This window comes from Psammomys obesus, unplaced genomic scaffold (assembly GCF_907164565.1).
Source record: "Psammomys obesus unplaced genomic scaffold, mPsaObe1.curated_primary_1811, whole genome shotgun sequence".
In the NCBI taxonomy this organism is placed as follows: Eukaryota; Metazoa; Chordata; class Mammalia; order Rodentia; family Muridae; genus Psammomys; species Psammomys obesus.
Window position 1 is genome coordinate 482990 of NW_026590905.1, and position 21205 is coordinate 504194.

A 21205-nucleotide genomic window follows, 5' to 3' on the forward strand; every position below is an offset into this window, starting at 1 on the left:
AAGTTCAGTCCTGGCTAAGCCCAAGCCCGGTGGAGAAGCCGCAGATCTCCGGGCCCCCATCCCCCCACCTCCGCGTCATTTGGGACACTTCCGGGTGAGCCTTGCTGCCCACCACCAGGCGTACCCTGAGTTGCCCCATCACTGAGGCCGAAACCGGCTTCAGCAGCCTCCCTTACTCCTCTACTGTCCGCCCGCGAACCAGCCCCCTACAGTTCCACAGCCTGTCCCAGGCCCCAGCACCCCAATTCACTGCGCTCTACGGTTCCTAGCGCAGCCCCAGGACCCCTCTCGATCGGTGGCCTTTACCTGGTACCAGACCCGCCTGACCCCTAGAGTGGTGCAGAAGTTAAGAAGAAGAAAAAAAAAAGGGTGTCAACGCCCCGGATTCCGCCGCCTCGCGCCAGCCTGGCCGCCACTCCTGCTCTTCCTTCTTCACCTGCCGGGCAGTGCTGGCGCCTCACCTGGGCTCCGCCCGCCCGCTGCCCTGCGCACAGGTGTGTCCTGCTGCCATAGGCTGCCCCCCTCTCCGCCTTAACTCCTTCCCTCCCAGCACCAGCCCTGGGCGCCTCCTCTTGAGGCCTGGCCACCCCGCCAGTCCTCCCGCCCTTTCTTGCGGCCTTTCTTCTCCAACCTAGTCTTTCCCTGTCTCTAAAGGAATAAAGGGAGAGGCCATCTTTGGATCTCCTTCCTGCGGCTCCTTCCCCAAACTAAAAACCCCTCTGCCTCAGGCCTCTCTTAGGCCTCCAACCCTGCCCACCGCCAGAGTGCGAGGATCATCCCTGAGGTCAGTGTGGGGTCAACTAGGCAGACTCTGGTCTGTGTCCCCGTGTTCTCCTCAGCCAGAACTGGGCAACCCCTTGAGAACTGGGAAGAGAAGCCCTACCAGACCTGTGGATCCCCAACCCCCTGTAACAGGCCTCCGGATCTTTGTTTTTACCCTGACGTTGGAGTGCCTGTCCGGGTCAAAACAGTCACCCCTCTCCTGCCCACCTGACTCCCACCCCCACCCCCCTCGGGGTCTAGCCCTCCCGCTGTTAGGCCTGGAGGGATGGATGGTGCTTGCCACCCACCTCTCAGCCGAGCGAGCCCTCTTCTCAGGTGGCCTCTCGGCGGTTAGAGGAGCAGGCCCTGCCTTTCTTCTGTGTGGTTCTGTGTTGCTGGGAGAGGGGCCCTTGAGGCACACAGGTGACGGCCCCACCCATACACCCCCTGGAGGGCCATAGCTCCAGGGAGCTATCGAGTTGCTCAATCCCCGAGCTGTACCTTTCTTCCTCCTCTTTGTTCTCCATACTTTTCCGTTGCAGTTATTTTTTTGTGGCCTGGTCTCTCCAACATCTCCTGAGTAGGATAAGCTCATTTGTCACCCTCAACTACCCCCAGCACGGCCTCAGGACCCGGAACACAGCGGGCATTCAGGCCAAAGTACAATCCTTAGCCTTTCCCATGGTGGGAGCCAGCCCTTCCCAAGGTATGGCTGGCACCTTCCACTGTGAGGAGACTCAGGTTATATATGAAGAACCCAACTCTAGGCAAAGGGGTAGAAAGGGGGACAGAGTAATAAAATGCTCTCCAGTGGAGGATGAGAGCCTCAGCAGCCTCCGTGGGATGCTCTCCCGTGCTTTGGGAACTGCAGAGCAGGGAAGGCTGGACTAGATCCTCGTAAAGATCCGCCCTGTTGTGTGGTGAAATCCTTCTGGGGTGGACCATGCTGAATCTGCTGGGTCATAAGGAGGTGGACTCTGAAGGCCAGTAGTCCTGTGATATTGAGCAAGTTAATTTGATCTCTGCCTCGGTTTTCTCCACTGTCCAATAACAAAGACAGACTGAGAGCTAGGGGTGGTAGCTCATTGAGAGACCTGTTCCCAACCGAGCAGGTGAGAGGCCCTGAGCTTTAAGTACCACAAAAATAAATAAATAAATAAATAAATAAATAAATAAATAAATAAATAAATAAAGCAGAACCTACATTGCCTAGAATTAATTAATTCTGTAGTCTCTCAAATAGTACCTGGGCCTGTTGCCAGTGCGTAATGTAGCAGGGACCATTGTTATTGGCACTCACTGTCTCAACGATCTTTACTACCAAGCCAAGAAGGGCGAAGGAGCCCAGGTCATCCTCTGCTGTAAGAAGGCTGGAGCACTTGCCTAGGTTCCGTCCCCAGCATGGATGAGAGAGGGAGAACTCAGAGCAATCTAAGCCCTAGGACTGCCACAGGCAGCTAGCTGTGTGAGGCGGCATCCAGAATCAGGTCCATCTGACCCAGAAGGCTGACTTTTATGAAACCACACATGACCTCCCAGCCTGCCCTGTCCAGAGTCCCCAGAAACAAAGGGCACAGAGTTGGAGGCAACACACCGTGGTCCGGGGGCTTTATTTACAAAAATAGGAGGGTCTGGCTCTGCCTGAGGACTTGCTGAGCTATATACAAGTTCAGAGGACCACAGTCACTTAAATTACAAGAGGATGGGGGTGGTCCTAGGTTCTGGTGTGGGCGGCAGGTCTTGATCTGTCCAGTGGAGGCCTCTGCAGGGGTTAAGGCTGATGCTGCAAATAAAAGAGAGGAAGTGGGTCAGAGGCTATCTGGGGCCTGGGGAGGGGACAAAAGATCCAGGAACACCCAGACAGGGTAGGATGAGACCGTGACCATGCCATGCACGTCTCAACTGGGGTGGGGCCATGGAGAGACCATGCAGAAGGGGCCGCACCGTGGCCACTTGCAGACGAATGCCCAGGTCACTTCCTCTTGAGGGAACCTTTGTTCTTCTCCTTGTCTGCGGACCGCTGCTTCTTCACTTTCTCTTCCTTCTTGTTCTTGCTGTGCACATTTTCGTACACCTCCTCTTTGTGTCTGGGGTGGCAGGGGTGAGAAGACAATCTGGAGACTGTGCAGGGTGACCCAGCACCAGCAGCCCCGCCAGACTCTGGCTGTGCGAAGCCAGGAGAGCAGAAAACCGCTCACTATCCATACACTAGGCCCAAAGGTCCCAGGGACGGAGACCTCATCTCACACAGCTGTCCATAGCTGTCCATAGCACAGGCCCATACGTGGTCATAATGGGCATTTCAGAAAAAAAAAAAAAAAATTAAGGAGAGAGATAGTAGGAAGAAGCTTGGCCTCGAACCAGGGTCTCTCCAACCTCCACAGTAGCCCTCTCCAGAAAGGACAGTTGAGGCTAGGCAGGAGAGGGAAGATCCTGGGAGAGCAAGCAGGAGCACTCACTTGGAGGACGTACGCGAGGCCTTGGCGTGGGCACTCCTCAGAGCGGGAGGGTAGGTGATATTCCCATACTCCGACTCCTGGCCCTTCTGGGACTGTGGGCAAAGGTGTGGTGGGAAGATGGTGGTACCAGCAAGACTAAGTGATGCCCACTCTCCCCTACCACCCATCAGCCCCACTCTGAACACACTTGTATGATCTCCAGCTTCTTCTTGGTTGTTTCAATGAACTGGGCGATGGCCACATAAATGAACTTGTACTGTGCCTCTGTCTGCACCATGCCAGAGCGCTGTGCCCGTACCATCTGGATGGTCTTCTGGATGTCAATGTCACAGTCTAACCCTGGACAAGGGTGGTGATGGAACTTGAGGGTTAGGCCACAGCCAAGGGATGGCTTGCCCCCCTCTCCCATGTGACCCTGCCCTCCCCAGGACTCCTCACCCTTGGTAGAGATGCTCTCCATGAGCATGTCAATGACGATGATGGTGCCTGTGCGGCCGATGCCAGCGCTGCGGAGAGAAGGCAGCATCATCAGAGGCCTGGCCCTCCCCAGGAAATGGCGAGTTCTCGGGTTAAACCCAACACCAGGCAAAGCTCCAGCCACAGGAGTGAGTAATGTGCACAGGTCATTGGCCAGCAAAGGCGGGTTGTACCCTAACCCTGCACGTTATGTCTCTGCCCCAGTCACAGATGTACAAGCAGGGTCTGTTTGGGGGTGCAGACACCATTCCCCTCCTCCCCAGCATCTGTCCTCCACTTCCTGTCCCCACTTCTCACTCCTCCCAACTGATGGCTACCCCCATTCCTTGGAGACAGCACTTCACACCCGCCATCATCCTGCCTGTCCCTGGGGTACCTGGGCTCCCCACCCCTCAATCCTGCCTTCAAGAGTTACATTTGGAGCTGGGTAATGGTAGCATGCACCTTTAATCTCATCACTCATAAGGCAGAGGCAGGCAGGTCTTTGTGAGTTTGGGGCCAGCCTGGTCTATAGAATGAGTTTCAGGACAGCCAGTGCTGCAAAGAGAAACCTTGTCTCAAATGACAAACAAAACAACAACAAAAAGAGTTATAATTGGAGCCAGGCATGGTGGCGTGTGATTTTAATCTCTGCACTCAGATCAGCCTGGTCCACGTAGAGCCAAAAAAAAAAAAAAAAAAAAGTTACATTCCAGATGGGCTAGATGGCTCAATGGCTATCACGCAAGCAACCATGAGAACCTAATATCAGATCCCCAGAATACAAAAAAAGCCAGGCATAGTAGCCATATAACCCCATCATCAGGAGGCTGGGGGAGGTGGAAACAGGATCCCTGTAGCTCACTGCCAGCCAGCTCAGCTGAAGTGATAAACTCCAGGACCACTGAGAGACCCCATCTCAAAAAGGAAGGTGGGAAGTCTTGTGTGGTGTACGCTGTCAATCCCGGCACTGAGGAGGCAGGCACCGTAGACATCTGTGAGTTCAAGGCCAGCCTGGTCTACCTAGCAAGTTCCAGGCCACTGGGCCACATACACACCCACCCACACACCCAGAAGAGGTGGTATTTGGCCTTCCTGTGGAACTTCATTTCTCTTCAACATGGCAGGAAAGGGCTGGTCCAGGACACACACAGTGGAGAACATACAGTATTGCTCCTCCTCCCTTTGTCCATGTCCTTTACCACCGCCCCTGGGCAAACAGATGGTGCAGACCCCAGGCCCCCTATTGCCTAGTCCATGTGGCTGGGACCATAAGCTGAGCTGTCTAATTTCAAACCCAGATTGTCAAAAATAACCCCCCCCCCCATACCACTTCCTTCCTGTAATTTCTAAATAAAGGCCATGGGGATTTCAAGAAGTGTGCAGTGGGGGAGGGGTGGCAGACAGGGTCTCAGGGATGGGGATGAGGCATCTCCAAGATGGCAGAGCACACAGTTTGACCCCCCCCAGGAGAGTATAGGGCGGCACTTCCAACCCAGTCAGAGGTTAGTAGCGGGGAGGAGGAAGTCTGAGGCTCCCACAGGCCTGCGGTAGGAGGCCAAACTGGTTCCTGTTTCCCCATGTTGACCGTAAGGAGCCAGCCATCAGTGGTGCACACACGGAAAACACACACGGACATACACAGAGACACACAAACACCTATCTTTTTTTTTTTTTTTTTTTTTTAAGATAAGCTCTTTAATCCCAGTACTAGGGAGGCAGATCTCTGTGAGTTCAAGGCCAGCTTGGCCTACAAAGCAAGTTCCAGGACAGCCAGGGCTGTTACAAAGAGATGCTCTGTCTCAAAGAAGAAAAACAAACAAACAAAGACAAGGTCTCACTTGCATGGTCCAGAAGTCATGATCATCCTGTCTCAGCCTCCCAAATATTGGCACTATAGGCTTATGCCACCATACCCAGTGATGAGCAGTAAGAGGAGAAACCCAAGGACCAGACACACAGCTGGTAAAGGCAAGCAGCCTCTTGTCTAAGACCCCTTTACCTGTTGTCTCCCACCTACCAAGGCAAGGCCACCTGGCGAGGCTTATTTGGAGGATCTCTCCTGTGCTGACTTCCCTGCCCACCTCCTCTTACCTAGCCACAAGAGTTGAAAGGGGAGGTGGTGGGCCCATAGTGACCCCATATGGAAGTTGTGAAGAGCTGGCTGAGGAAGAAAACAGCGGCCAGATCTGGGCCCTGTGGTGACGGTCCAGTCTCCCCGATAACCACTTGTGACCAGGTCAGCTGTGGGGCGGTCTCTGCACCTCTACCGGGCAGCGGGGACTAGACGGCTGCACCAGAGAGGCCTCTGGGAAAGGCACACTAGGCAAAGGGCTGGCAATGAGGCTATTTCAAGCCAGGCCCGCCCCCAGGCCTGGACCCCTGAGTAAGCCCGGAAACTGGGGTCAGGGGGCCCAGTCACTGAGTCCCTATCCGTGTGACTGAAGGTGCTGACTCAGCACTGTTCTCCTGTCAGTGGCTGTTATTTTAATTTTACATGTGTAGGCGCCAAGGGGGTATTGAATGCCCTGGGGGTGAAGTCACAGAGGGTATGAGTCACTATGGAGGTGCTGGGAATCAAACTAGGTCCCCCGGAAGGGCAGCCAGGGCTCCTAACCTCTGAGCCATCACTAGCCCCAGCTGCTGCTTTTAACCTGCACCCCGGCTCTCACCTGCAATGCACAATGATGGGTCCTGCATGAGGCAAACTTTCCTGCCGCTGGTTGATCTGGTCCAGGAAGCTGAGGACACCACCGGGCTCACTGGGGACCCCATGGTCAGGCCAGCTCAGGTACTGGTAGTGCCAGATCTCCCGAACCAGGTCGCCCTAGGCCAAGGATGCGGAGTCAGTGCCTGCTGCTTGCCCCACCCACCCAGCTGGGAAACAGATCAAGGAGAGTCTCCTGGTGGGCAGGGCTGGGACACTCACGTTGTCCAGCGGGGAGATCTGCAGGGTGCGAAGTTTGTACTCTGCAGTGTCGTGCTCTTTACTGTTGGTCACGGAGTAGAGCCCGTAGACGTGCTGCGTGCCCGCCTCTGGCCAATATGGGACACACTTGTTCTGAAAGCAGAGAGGGAAGAATGAAGCACGGACGAGGGCTCCGGGCTCTTTCTGCACCCCAAACGCTTCGCTTTTGTTTCTGAAGGTGTGTATAGATGCATACATAGGAGGGATGGTGTCATGTGTGTGTAGATACATACATGGGGGATGGAGTACCTGTGTGTGTATACATACATGGGGGATGGTGTGCATGCGTGTGTATACATACATGGGGCCTGTGTGCATATGTGTATACATACATGGGATAGTATACATGTGTGTATACATACATGGGATAGTATACATGCGTGTATACATACATGGGGCCTGTGTGCATGGCAGCATAAGGATGATGCTGGGAGCTCTCCTCCACCTTATTCCTTGAGGCAGGTGTCTCAATCAAAGCCCGAGTTCATAGACAGGGCAAATCTTGCTGGCCAGTCCTCGACGGGGTCCCACGCACCCTCTTCCAAAGCTGGACTTGTGGGCACAAGGTCCTGTGCCCACCCAGAATGTACAAGGGTTTCTGAGGATGCCGACTCCAGTCATGGCAAATGTTTAACTACTGAGCTTTTTTCCCATCCCTGGTCTGGGCGTTTGTCACAAGAACAGATGAGTCAGCTGATAATCAGACCTGGGATCTGGCCTCCGGCTGACCACGACTACGTAGGACCTGATCAACCATCTAACCACACAGTCCATTCAGTGACCACTGAAGCTGTACCCAACAAGCTGTGCTTCAAACTCAAGGCAGAGAAGATGGGCACAGTCTAGTGAGAGAGCATGAGCTGGGCATGAGCAAAGCCCAGAGGTCCATCCCTAGCAGTACAGCCAGGAGCCATGGCACACACCTGTAATCCCTGCACTCTGGAAGGCAAAGGCAGGCTGACCTTTGTGAGTTCAGGACCTACAAATCAAGTCCAGGACAGTCAAGGCAACACAGAGAAACCTTATCTCGAAAAACCAAAAACAAGAAAACCCAGAAGACTAAGTCAGACACTGTCCATGTCATAGAATACAGGGTGACACACAGGCAGGTGACGTGGACAGACAGCACATCTGAGGAGCCAAGCTAGGGAAGAAGCCAGTTCTCCCCCGGGGCTATGGAAGCAATGCAAGCTAGCTTCACAGAGAAAGCAGCATCCAAACCACGGGCTCTGTGAAGCACGGAGGCCCAGGAAGGCCAGTTCCCAGCAAAACCTCAGCTAGCGCCTTCAGAAGCTAACTGCCCAGCAGAGGCGACGTGCAGTTTGGAGAAGCATGAGGACTGGAGGGAGGCCACCAGGTTTGAAAGGACAGCTCTTCATCCGGGAGCCACAGCAGGGTTTTCACAGGCAGCAGCCAGATGCTGTGAGCTTCTGATAGGAAAACTTCACACTGCACAAGGGGGCTGAGTGAGGGGAAGCCTGGTGGGAAGGGGCTGATGGCAGACGAGAGGAGGGTCGGGGAGGACGTATGAGGAATGTTGCCCTGAGACCCCCGCTTTAGAGACTTTTGTGACGCTGAGGATCGGACCAGGGTTCACGTACTGAGCAAGTGCTCCGCCACTGGGCTAGCTCATCACAGCTGAGTATATGTCGCTCAGGGGTGTTGGGTGCCCAGGAGTCTCGGTGTATAGTGGAGACTTTATCTCAGGCCTTAGTTTCCCAGCAGGCACTGGGCCTTTGTCATTGAGGTCCTAGTCTATACTGGTACCTGCTCTTTGCTTTGAATAATAATAATAATAATAATAATAATAATAATAATAATAATAATAATAATAAATTACAGAGCCTGGCGTGGTGGTGCACGCCTGTAATCCCAGCACTCTGGGAGGCAGGGGCAGGCAGATATCTATGTGCGTTCAAGGTCAGCCTGGTCTACAAAGTGAGTCCAGGACAGCCAAGGCTACACAGAGAAACCGGGTCTAAAAAAAAAAAAAGGAAAAAAATTACATTTTGTGTGTATGTGTGTGTGTGTGTGCATGCGTGCATGTAAGATTAGATTTATTTCTATGTGAATGCATGTGTATGGATACACAAGTGTTGTAGCATGCACGTGCTAGTCAGAGGATAACTTGCAGAAGTCAGTTCTCGCCTTCTATCATGAGGGGCCCAGGGATTGAACTCACGATGTCAGGCTTGGATTCAAGCACGTTTAACCCTCGAAGCCCCTGATCTTCCTCGTGTCTGGAGGTGAGCAAGGACTGAGGAGGGAAATGTAGGGAGCTCTGGAAGGTGGGGCTCCACCTTACCCGGCCTTTCTCCACCTCCCTGGTAGTCATGACGATGATGCGGGTGTTCTCCTGCCAGACCATTTGCCAGAAGTCATTGACCGTGGCCTCCAGGCAGCCCTGGCTGGCGATGTAGGTCTTACAGTTCTCATCCGGACCTAACAGTTGGTTCTGGGTATAAGCACAGAGAGATTCAAAACCAGGGCTGTGAATCTCTGGGCATGGGGCATGCCCGAGCCACCTGTCAGCCCCACATAAAATACCAGCTCCAATTTTCCCCAGAGGCATCGGTACCCAGGGACCCCAAGACACTGGGAGCTCTCGGAGAGCAGCGTCTGCTCCCACACGACTGACCCAACTCACCTTAACATAGTTGGCATTGATGTAGTCAGACCCAGGGATGTTACTGTCGCGTCCTTGCAGGATCACTCGGCTGTGGTCGACTGGCATGGGTTAGATAGAGAAGGACCGGCTTGGGCCACTCCCTGGGGCAGACCCTCCCCAAGCTAACAGCCATTCTTGCCTCCAAAGCCATAGGCTCACAGAGGATAGGACAGCCAGTAGGGACAGGTGTGGCTAAGGTTGGGGCAGAGGCTTCCGAAGCAGGAGCAGGCAGGGCGGGGATTATTGCCTGGTAGTTGTGGGGAGGTTCTTGGGAAGGGCACGGGCTTCCCTGGGGGAGGAGAGCTCTGCTGGGCAGTGGGGGTGGGTTGGGGTGGGAGCCTGTGGGAGGCAGAGAGGGGCCGGGCTGCTGGTGCTCACAGGGGAGAATGTTCTTATAGCGGTTCTTGCTCTTGTTCTCCGGCCGCTGGCCTTCCAGGCGCTGGTGCAAATTCTTGACCTCCTGCTTTTGCAGACTCTGAAATGTGAGAGAATTGAGCCCCCTGCCCCAGGGCGCATGCCCAGAGGCACAGAAAGAGGGCAGGCCACCCCATCTATCCCAGCCCTGCTGTCCTGGGCACACACCTCAAACTCCTCCCAGAAGCCGGCCTTGGCCGTATCCTCTGACTCCTGCTTCTTGTTGAGTTCCAAGACCCGGTTCTCAATGTCTGCTGCATTTACCCGAGTGGCATAGTAAGGCTGGGTTGAGGGAGGGCAGGAAGTCAGTGGCTGAAAGACCTCAGAAGGCCACACCTCCGCTGGCTCAGGGGAAGGGAAGAAGCAAGCAGGTTGGTCCCTCACCTGCCGCAGGTAGACAAAGGCCCCCGAGGCCTCCTCAATCCCCGTCCTCCTGAAGTGCTCCACCAGGTCTGTGAGGCTGTCAAAGGTCTCTGAGCCACCCACGGTGTAGCGTCCACCCTGAAGGAGACCAAGTAGGGCCACCCCTCAGAGCTGAATTCCCCCCGCTGGCACCCCTATCCTGAAATCCAACCCGAGAAAACCTTCCCGACCGCTCTCGCCAATGTTCTGGCGAGAGAACTTTCCCACAGCCCAGCTGACTTACCTCACACATAACCTTAATATGAGTGACCTTGAGTGGGGAGCCGGGGCCAGCCTTCGGCTGGTCATTGAGCACAGAGAGCACGAAATCGCCAGGCTGGCTGAGACTCTCACGCACAAGAAACGTCCAGGGCTCGCCCTTGGCCTGCAGCAGTGTCTCTGCTTGTCCTCCAGACATATGGCCATGGTACCACCTAGAGAAGGCACATTGAAAGGTCCCAGAGTGAGCACTGAAGCCTGCCACCTGCCAGGCTTGAGCTACAAGCTTTCAAATCCACCACTACAATCAGATCCATTACTATCTCACAAAAAAAAAAAAAATGCTGACAGGAAAAAGCCAGGCTTAGTGTTAGAATCCCAGTTTGGAGTGAGAATCCCAGCTCCTCAGGAGACACGAGGATAATAGTGAGGCCAGTGATAATAGGATAATAGTGAGGCCAGCATGATCTGCATGAACATAGCTTTAAGGCTTCACCCTCTTGTAAAAAATAAATAAATGAAGAAGTACACATCTAAGCTTTGACGGCTCACTTTGATAATCCCAGCATTCAGTATGCTGAGCAGAAGGACTGCTTTGATGAGACCAGCCTGCTTGCCCTACATGGTAAGTTTTAGGCTAGCCTGAGCTACACAGTGAGACCCTATCTCAAAAACAACAGCCAGGCATGGTGACACATACCTGAAATTCCAGCCCTGGGTTGGCAAAAGCAAGAGGATCACTGTAGGTTTGAGGCTAGCCTAGTCTACATACTGAGTGCCAAGCCAGCCTGAGCTACACAGTAAGAGTCTATCTTTAAAAAAGAAAGAAAGAAAGGAAAGAAGTAAAGGAAGGAGGGAGGGAGGAAAGAAAGAAGGAAGGAAGAAAGGGAAGGAAGGAAGGGAGGGAGGGAAGGAACGTAGGGTGGATTTGTTCTAATCAAAACCTGAAGCCTCTCCTGATCATTCAGGACAAAAAGAAAGGCAATATCCAGAATATTTGGGGGGGTGACAAAATGAGGTGTCCCCATGAAACAGACTGGGAGGGACAGAATAACGGACCCAAACCACAGAAGGCAGTGGGCACCAGAAGAGACAGAAGTCCAGATGGACTGATGAAAACGGCCTCAGGGAGGTGGGGCACAGACACTTGGAGGAGGAGAGACTAGTTTCAGGGATCCAGGGGCAGCAGGGGTTCCAAGGGGTTCTGAGAGGTTGCAGGGCAGAAAGCAGAACTAGGGACCTTTCCGTGAAGCACCCCCTTCCCAAGAGGAAACCGTAGCCCCACAATGCCTAGCCTCACAGGAAACCACGTGATGGAAAAAACACAAAACTCCTTCTGGGGAGAGAGTGAGAAGTGAGGTTGTGAGGTTTCCTCAGCTCAGGGAAGGGGGGGGGACAGCATTTTCCAACCGCAAGGATGGGGGGGGGGGGAGCGGGGTTCAGTCCTCCTGAGCCTTCTCAACTCTGTCCTTTGGACAGCATAGCTCAGGGTCCTTCAGAGGTTCCTACCTTAAACCCAGGCCTCCTGGGCCACCCCGGCCTACCTCAGGGATAAGCCAGGGCCCCCCAGCAATGTGAGGGGGCTCAGCTCCTTCCCTCAGGGACAGGATGAGGAAGTCTCCATGCAAATGTTAACTGACCACAGGCAGAGAGACTTCACCATGGAGGGGACGAATGCAAATTTCCCAGCAGAGGAGGGGCCAGGACACAAGGAGAGTTGGGTCATGGCTTCCACCCACCCACCCACCCACCCACCTCAGTCTCATCCCTAGTGAAACTGAGCTTCCTAGCTGGTTATCCAAAGTGCCTCTCAGAGTCACCCACAACCCCGTCAGTGGCGGATCATCCAGGTAGTATATCACGCTTCCCCATAACCTCAGCTTCCCCCAGCTGCTCTATCCTGTTCTCCTGACAGCTAGCTGCTCAGCTCCTGCCTCGCCTCCTGCCTCTATCACAGGGAGCACACCCACCAGCTTCCATTCTGCCCTACCTCCATAGCCTGTCTCCTCCAGCAGGATGGATCCTGGCTGGGGACAGCAACAGCAACAAAGGGAAAAGAGGGAGGTAAAGGAGAATCTGAGGGGACAAACCGCCCTGGGGGGGGGGGTTTGCAGGTAGGAGGTGGGGAAGAAGCAGCAGCATGAGGAGTGCCTTCCCTCCCCTTTCACCAACAGAAGAGGAGAGCCTCCAAGGAAGTGCAGACCAGCTTCTTCATGTTGGCTGGAAACGGGTCTCCAAAAGTGAACCACGGGGTCTTTGCCTCAATCTTTCATGTTCTACATTTTTTTCTCCCCCCCTCCCACCCCCGAGAGGGTTTCTCTGTGTAGCCCTGGCTGTCCCAGATGGATTCACTTTGTAGACCAGGCTGGCCTCGCACTCACAGATATCTGCCCACCTCTGCCTCCCAGAGCACTGGGATTACCGGTGTGTGCTACCTGGTCCGGCTGTTTTTTTGTTTTGTTTTGTTTCTGTTTGTTTGTTTTTGCTTTTTGCTCTTTTGGTTTGTTTTGATTGTTGGGGACAGGTTTTCTCTATGTAGGCCTAGCTGGCTGTCCTAGAACTCATTTTGTAGATCAGGCTGGCCTTGAACTCACAGAGATCCACCTGCCTCTGCCTCCCAAATGCTGCACCATCACACCCAGCTTAGTTTTGGTTTATTGAGACAGTTTCTCTGAGTAGCCCTGGCTGTCTTAGAACTCGCTCTGTAGACCAGGCTGGCCTCAGACTCACAGAGATCCTCCTGCCTCTGCCTCCCGAGTGCTGGGATTAAGTGCATGCACCACCACCATCCTTTTGTTTTAGTTTTTTGAGGCAGGGTCTCACGTAGCCCAATTTAGCCTCAAACTCGCTGTGTAGTTGATGATGAACTTGACCTCTTTTCTGGTCTTTCTGCCTCCGCCTGGGATTACAGCCATGTAACACCACCCCAGGTTTCTGCATTTCAGGGAATCGACCCCAGCGTTTAATGCACGGTAGGCAAGCATGCTCCCAACTGGGCCGTGGTCTGTAGACCTTCGGTTCTAAGTTTCAGTCAGTAATGTGTGAACAAAAATACTGAGCTAAGCTTGGAGGCACGAATCTCAAACAAATAAACAAAAACCTGAAAACTGCTGGGAAAGCAACTCAGTGGCAAAGCACATTCGGCCCCAGCAAAGGCTAAGGGATTGGGGAGATGGAGGTTTAGAATCATTTCAACAATAAATACACAAATACAGGTTAAGAACACGTTGGCATGGGCCCTCAGGAGCCCATTAAAAAAGCCCCAGCGTCGTCCCACCGCCCTTCATTTTAACAGGAGCTGTCAGTTACCAGGCTGCACAGACGAGCCTCAGTGGAAGGAGGGACATCTATCTAAGTACCTACCCCTCGTTCATGCTCTGAGGAGACTACAGGAGAACAGCCTGCCCAGCTACAGGGATCATGTCTTTGTAGCACTGGTGGGGGTGGGGGTGTCCTGTTTCCTTGAGCCAGGTAAGCCTGGGTCCCTCTACCCCTGTGACCACAGCAGGGACTTTGCTTCAACCAAGCTCTGTCCAGCCCCACCTCAGCGTGTTGCTGAGATAAGTCCCTGAGTGTCCCAGGAACAGAGGGCCTCCGAGACTTTATTAACTATTAATGTCAGACACCTAGAGCCCCAGACCGTGTGGAGAGCTGGAGGAAGGAAACAGGGTTCCATAGAAGAAAGAGCTTTCTAGTAATAGGGCCAACCTGATGGGGAACACCAGCCACAAGGGGTGCCTCTCTGTCACTCTCAGGACCAAGTTGCTAGGCAGCAGGAACCCTGCAGAAAAGCAATGGGGTGCCCTTCCCTTGCTTCCTCGGGGGACAGGGGATTGGTTAGCTATGGGAATCATCAGGCTATGGAGGAAAAAAGGCTCAGAGCCTGGGCTATAACAGGAGTGGAAAAGAGGTGATAAGGAACGGACCGTGAGCAGAAGGTCACCCGGGTTGAGTGCTCACCTCCTTTACACTTATCTCAAAGGAGAGGGCCAGCCTGCAATGCCCCTCACCTCTCGCTGGTGGGGTCCGAGCAGTTCAGCGGGTACTTGAGGTGGATGATGGTGCCATCACGGTCCTGCAGGATGCCCTGCTGCTGGGTGTAATACTCCACCAGCTCTGTCAGCGTCGCAAACTTCTCCCCTCCATAGAGGTCATAGAAGTCCCCCGAGTTCTGGATCCGAATATGGGTCACCTGGTCATCCACCCTGAAAGGTAACAGGCACAGGAGCATACATGGGGTGGGCTGGGGGACAGGGGCCTGAACTTGAGGGAACCGAGGCATGGGGTGGGCATAGGCAGTCATGGGGACATGCCAGGGCTACAGGCAAGGGACAGAAAGGAAGCAATACAACACGAGGAGGCAACACAACCCCGGGGACCCCAAGAATGCTCAGGACCCACGCAATGCGCTGCCAGAGCGCAGGGAGGGGGTACCCACCTGACTGAGAGGGAGAAGTCCCCCTGATTCTTGCGACTGGGACGGGCCAGGAAGCTCCCAGGGACTCCCCGGCCCTTGAGCAAGGTCTCTGCATCAGGCCCACTGAGGTCGCGGTGAAACCACCTATGGGTGCACAGGATGGTGAGGTAATGTCCCCCGGGCTCCAGGCCACCCTTGCATCCTACCTTCCAGGGGTCCCAGACCCTTACCTCACCATCCTGGGCTCTTGCTGGGTTGGCTGCAGAAAATGTGGAGGGAACAGCCTGGTCTGGGCAGGCACACGAAAAACTCTAGGGCTGAGCCTCAAGTAAGGCTCTCAGAGCCCAGGCCTCCTTCAGCGCCAACCTGCTGTCCTGCTCCCGGGCTACCAGTCTACTGGCCTGGGGCAGCCAGCAGGGCGGAGACAGGAAGGGGCGCGGCCGACCCCTTGGGGGAACTCACTCGTGTACTTCTCTTTTCAGAGCAAGGGAAGAGAAGCAGAAGGGTGGCAGGGTGGGGGAGGGCCCACTTCCCACAGTGTGCCATCAAAGGCACAGGAGCGTGGCAGTGTTCATGCGCCACTCAAGAAGCAAGGACACTTGCGTGTGCCTCTCGGCCCCTCCAGGTCAAGATTCGCACCCCGTGAATCCCCGCGGTCATCAGGTCATCCCTTCCTCCTCCACCAGCTGCTTCTACTCAGCATCCTCTGGCACGCTCTGACAAGGGTGGCGTGCAGGGACACTGTCACTTAATGGAGTGTTGCCACATGCCAGACTCATTGCTACAAGGTCATTTGCATGCCTCCTGTGCCACACACCGCCTCAGCACAGCCTCGTCACCATTGCGCAGGCACTGTCTTTATCCCCATTTTACAGGCAAGGAAACTGAGGCTGAGAAGTTTGAGGAATTGCCCCCCCCCCCCGGAAGCCTTACGCTTAGTAAGCTGCGGTATTCAGACCCAAATAGTTTCAAAGCCAATGATCTTTAAGGATTGCCTGATAATCCTGGGGATCCAAAGAACAGTAGTCCCTTGAACAATAGACTCCTTGTCCAAAGGAGATACTAACGCATCAGAGGGCCCCTCCAACACAACTCACATAGCGTTGTCAGTTGTGGGCCTTTTTCACTTGTAGGACTATCTGTTTATAGGCCTCTTTCCTATACTCTGACTCTTGAGTTGGGGTGAGGGTGGAGGTGGGGGTGGAGCTGGGGGTTATCTCCTGGAGGTCAGAGTTGGTGGCCAAGATTGCAACAATGGCAGATGCTCACAGGGATGGTAGCCTTTAGCAGCTCTCAGCCTGCAAAGGCCGAAGATGCCCTGTGTATGTAACCCCCAGTATGGATACAAAAACTGCAAACACTACCAAGGCCAAGACCAGAGGGAAAACAAGCCGCCCCACAGAAGATTCTCGAAAGTTTCCTGTTGGTGTCTTCCTTAGGGAGGAATGTTGGTTGCTGGGGAACAGAGCTGAGACAGAGTCCCTTATAGCCTTTAGGAGTTTTTTGTTTGTTTGTTTGTTTGTTTGTGGTGTTTTGATATTTTTGTCATACTAGAATCAGAACCCTGGTCCTAGCCAAGCGTGATGGCACATGCCTTTAGTTCCAGTACTTGGGAGGCAGAGGCAGGCAGATCTCTGTGTGTTTGAGGCCAGCCTGGTCTACAGAGTGAGTTCCAGGAGGGCAGCCAGGGCTACACAGTGTGAAACCCTGTTTCCAAAGAGAGAGCACCCAGTCCCTTTAACATGCGTGGCAAGCACCACTTGAGGCACACCTTCCATCCTATTTCTTTTTCTTACTCATTTTACTCCCTTTAGATTTTTGCAGTCCTAGGGCCTGAACTGAGGACCTCAAACATGCTGGGCTAATGCTCTACCACTGAGCTACATCTCCATCTCTTTCTTTCCTTTTTCATTTTGAGACAGGGTCTCACTAAGTTGCTCAGGCTAATCTGGAACCCGCTCTGTAGCCTTGCACCTGTAGTCCTCCTGCCTCAGCCTCTCCAGTAGCTGGGAGTATAGGCATTGCCACCACATCTGGCTCCCTTACCCCTTTTAAAAACTGTATGACGCCTGAGGTGTAGCTCAGGGATAGCATAAGGTCCTTGGTTCTGCTTCTGCAACAAACCCAGTCAATTCATGAGTAAGTGTAGAGTTAGTAGTATGCTTAATATTTATTCACAGTGTAGATGTCATATCTCAAAAAAAAAAATAGGACAAACAAACAAAAATAGGAAAACCAAGAGAATATAAAAACCCGACAAGGGCTACAGTGCGGCTTTGAGTAAAATTCTTGCTTAGTTCTTAGGAAGCCCTGGGCTTCATCCCAACAGTCTTGCTGGGTGCAGTGGCACTTGAAGACAGAGGCAAAAGAATGAGTACATGTTTGAAGCCAGCCTGAGCTTCATAAAGAGTTCTAGGCCAGCCAGGGATACATAGCAAGACCCTGGTAGGTTTTTACTATCCTTATTATTTTAAAATTTAACACTCTACAACAAATACTTTATCATTCTTGAAAACATCAAATATCTCTTAACCTATCCCCCTCCCTCCCTCTCACCCCCCTTTTGGGCTTTCTCTTCTTGCTAATACCATCGGGGAATTTGTATGCTTAGATATTACACTATAAAATATCTGGAACGCCATGGACTCAGATCACCCTGAGGGTCAGGAGGAGCACAGGCACAGTTGGTGCCAGCAGGGGAGATCACCAGCATCCTAGCTTGACCCCATCCCAACCCTCAGGGTCCAACCCAGAGAGGCGCCCGGTGAAACACTCACGTGTACACTTACACAGGCCTGGCTACGTGGATGTTTCCAGGTCTGCCCTGCACACAGACACGCGAAAGCCTGACCTGTTAGAGAAGCACAACTCCCACGCACCCCATCCTCTGAGTCCATTCGTACGTACGCTCTGCTGGGGCAGAACCCCAACACAACAGGGACCACAGGAAGTCCCAGGGAGCCGCTTAGCACTCCACTGACTGCAGGAGACCAGGACCCTCACCACCAGAGTTAAGCCTACATGGTGGCACCTCAAACTCCAGACCCTTGAAGTGTATCTAAAGGGTGTCAAGCCAGAAAGCGAGGCGCTCCAATAGGAAGGAGCACTCTTCCTGCCCTCTGGCAGGAAAATAATGACAACCCTCCAAGAGGCGAGGCTCCAGCATTAGGAAGCGTCAGAGCATCAGGACAACATACACAACAATCCCATTTGAGCCTTTGATCACCTACGGATGTAGGAATTTCTGTCTTTGTTTTAAGCAGGCTCAAGGAGGCAGACAGTCCTAAATGCAAATGCCTGGTGTGTATAAGAGAAAGAAATTCCTTTGGGAAGCAAAAGATAAAAGAACACATCGAGATCAATCCCGATGCAGGGAAGACAGGTCCTGGGTTACCAAAGATGACATACAACCATTATTCAGCTATTAGACTGTTCTGAGCCTTGCAATTGCCACCTGACCAGTGAGTGTCACAAGATTTCCTAAATTCAGACCTAAAGAGTTAGTAATGCAACCAGGTGGTGGCTCATGCCTATAACCCCAGTATTCAGGAGGCTAAAGCCTGGGACAAAAGGCCAAATGTGGAGGTCCATGCCGGTACTGAGAGCTCACCCCCACCTAAGGTAACTTTTAAGTGGGATGGTCTCATGTCCTCAGCTTTAACGTTTACAGTATTGTATGACTTCTGATTTTGCCTCTGCAGGTTCGGCCAACTACAGACAAAAAGCATACTTCTACCGGACAGGTGCAGACCTTTCTTCCTCGCCATAATATCCTCAATAAGACAATGTCATTATTTGCATAGCGTTTACATTGTATTAGGCATGCAGAGATGAGGAAATGTGCATTAGTACATGCGCAGGTCCCATGCAAATACATCCGGACAGTTTGCTTTCGATCTGGAATCTGTCCCCCATGGACACTGACAAATGACTGTTTTCTTTCTCTAGGTAAGCCGTGGCTGTCCTGGAACTCTCTCTGTAGACCAGGCTGGCCTCGAACTGAGAGATCCGCCTGCCTCTGCCTCCTCAGTGCTGGGATTACAGGTGTGCGCCACCACTGCCTTGCCAAACTCAGGATTTTTGCCTGTTAGGCAATAACCCTAATCTTTGTCTTTGTTATCTGTTTATTTAGACAGGAGCTTCTATGTGGCCCAGGCTAGCCTCAAACTCAAGCTCCTCAAACTCAGCCTCCCTAGCATTGTCATGCACCGCTACACCCAGCTGAGACAATCGTATTATTGTTCATTTTCATGACAACACTGCTTACTTGTTACTATCCCAATTTTAGAAACAAAAGTGAAAACTCAGACAAGTTAAGTAACTTGTCCAAAGTCACAAGCTTTGAGTGAGTAGTGAGTGGGAAGGTAAAAAAAAAAAAAAGCCAAAGCTGTCTGGGGCCAGAGATTTGTCTGTCACAGCAGGTTTTTGTTTTGTTTTGTTTAAGATTTATTTATTTATATATATGAACACTGTTTCCATGCACAGCAGAAGAAGGAATCAGATTCCATTACAGATGGTTGTGAGCCATAGTGTAGATGCTGGGAATTGAACTCAGGACCTCTAGGAACACCAGCCAGTGGTCTTAATCGCTGAGCCATCTCTCCAGCCCTGCCATAGCAGGTTGAAAGGGGATGTCTGGCCCAGCAAAGCATGCTGGGAGATGGAGGGAGCCGGTAACCCCCATGGGCAGGTGGTATGCATAAGAGGTGGTTTGCTCAGTGGGAGCCAATCAACGCAGCTGAACCAAATCATACAGGGGGAGTGGACCCCAGCCGCAGAGGTCCTGCAAGTCTAGGCTGAAGAACCAAGAGAGGCTCCATACTGGGAGATGCCAAGCCAGATGGGAAGACTCAGTACCACCCCTGCAGGATGACAGCGACAAGGTATACAGTGGAGGAAGAGTACAAACAGAAAGGGTCACTGGAGCAGGACCCCGTGCAAACAACCCACGAATCACTACAATATCAAAACCTCACCAAAGTCTAGGCTCTCTTTCATCCCCACGGCTTCCCTCTGGAGTAAACACACCGTCCTTTGCCAATTCATCCCCAAGCCAAGGCTTCACACTTGCTATTTCTGCCTGGGGTGGTGCTTGACTGTTGAGCACAACATGGCTGCCTCTGTGTCAGCCCTAGGTCTCAGCTCAAATGGCACCTCCTCTGGAAGCCCTCCCTGCCACCTTCAGCCAGTTACATCTCCAGCATACATCCCTTACTAGCGCCTTAAGCTGTTTCCTTTTCTGAGCATTAGTTAATACTTCAGCCAGCTAAAATAATCCTAGTTATTGATTGCCTATTTATTCATTCTGTCATCTCCGGCTAGAGCATGAGATGAACAGAGATGTCTGCCTCATCCAGGCTCATATACCAACATCTTATCATCAGTACCGCCCACCCGTGGATGCTCACCATTTGTCTTGCAAAGTCTGCTCCCTGAACGGACACAACAGAACCAAGGCTCAGAAGTTAGGGAAGGGGGTTGCCTACGAGTGGGAGAACTTTCTCAGATGTGCCTTCAGACTTGTCATGTCTGAGGTGATGCCAACTAACCAGGGCCAGGACAGGTCCTAGGCAGGAGGCAGAAGCAGAAGACCACAGGCCAGTGGCTAAAAGTGAGAAAAGATACACATCCAGGGTTGAGGGCAAGAGGGAGAAAGACGAGGCAGAGGGATATGAATAGGCCTGGAGGTCCTGTATCTTGTAGTATAGAGAGGTCGCAGGGACAGGAAATCGACTCAGGGCAGGGGGTGATGGTGGTGGCAGAATGTTTATGGCAGCATGCTGGTTGAGAGTGTGAATAATGAATGCCCTTCCACCCAGACTAACAGGAGTCTGGAGGACACAGGTGGTGCAGGGGACTTACCCTCGGGACAGCATCTCCCGGGAGGAGTGGGGGAAGTCACAGGCAGGGGCGGTGGGGGGCGGGGCCGCTGGAGTGGCACAGCTGTTCAGGGATCCAGACCTTCAGGAAGAATATTCCGGTGCTCAGCCACTTCCTCCTCTGTCCAGTAGTCTGTCCAACCAATGGCACTTCGAGGGCAAGCCCCTAGACTGCGGGTCTCTGAGGGAAGGACAGCCGGGGTGGGGCTGGCCGGAGACGGCCCACCATAGCCAGATTCCCCAGAGGCCTGCCAGGGCCTACTTCTCTGGGAAGGGAGGGGCCCCCTGCTGCTCCACCTGGAGTTCAACCTGACAGAGCAGCAGGAGGGCGGGTAGAGGCAGAGACCAGGAAGTAACCCGAGCCAAGGGACCGCCCCCTGCAGAGCGCCTCTCAGATGCTGGAGAGGAGAAGGCCCAAAGAAAAACCATTGAAGCCCACTGCTTGTAGGAGGTACCACCTTTGTGAGCAAACCTCCCAGGGTGCCAAGGGGCCCGTTTAGCCTCCCACACGGAGAGGAGGAGTCTGGGGCTCATGAGAGCCGGTGGATCCCAGCAGAGAGT

General features: G+C 53.1%; 1 protein-coding gene across 2 annotated transcripts; it reads right to left on the reverse strand.

The window, feature by feature from the left end:
- Positions 1–2341: 2341 nt before the first annotated feature.
- Ptpn6 (protein tyrosine phosphatase non-receptor type 6) lies at positions 2342–21131 on the reverse strand. 2 transcript variants are annotated; one of them, XM_055609304.1, is made up of 16 exons: positions 20628–21131; positions 14787–14909; positions 14359–14553; positions 10374–10563; positions 10112–10228; positions 9896–10009; positions 9692–9788; positions 9293–9372; positions 8951–9100; positions 6607–6738; positions 6350–6504; positions 3660–3727; positions 3409–3560; positions 3222–3313; positions 2707–2849; positions 2342–2545 (listed from the first exon to the last, which is right to left on the reverse strand). In XM_055609304.1, exons 1-15 carry the CDS (start codon positions 20639–20641, stop codon positions 2735–2737), a joined length of 1794 nt encoding a protein of 597 aa, XP_055465279.1. In that variant the 5' UTR covers positions 20642–21131; the 3' UTR covers positions 2342–2545; positions 2707–2734. The 2 variants fall into 2 exon arrangements, with proteins under 2 accessions (XP_055465279.1, XP_055465280.1); XM_055609305.1 differs by lacking the exon at positions 20628–21131 and adding an exon at positions 14996–15654.
- Positions 21132–21205: the final 74 nt, after the last annotated feature.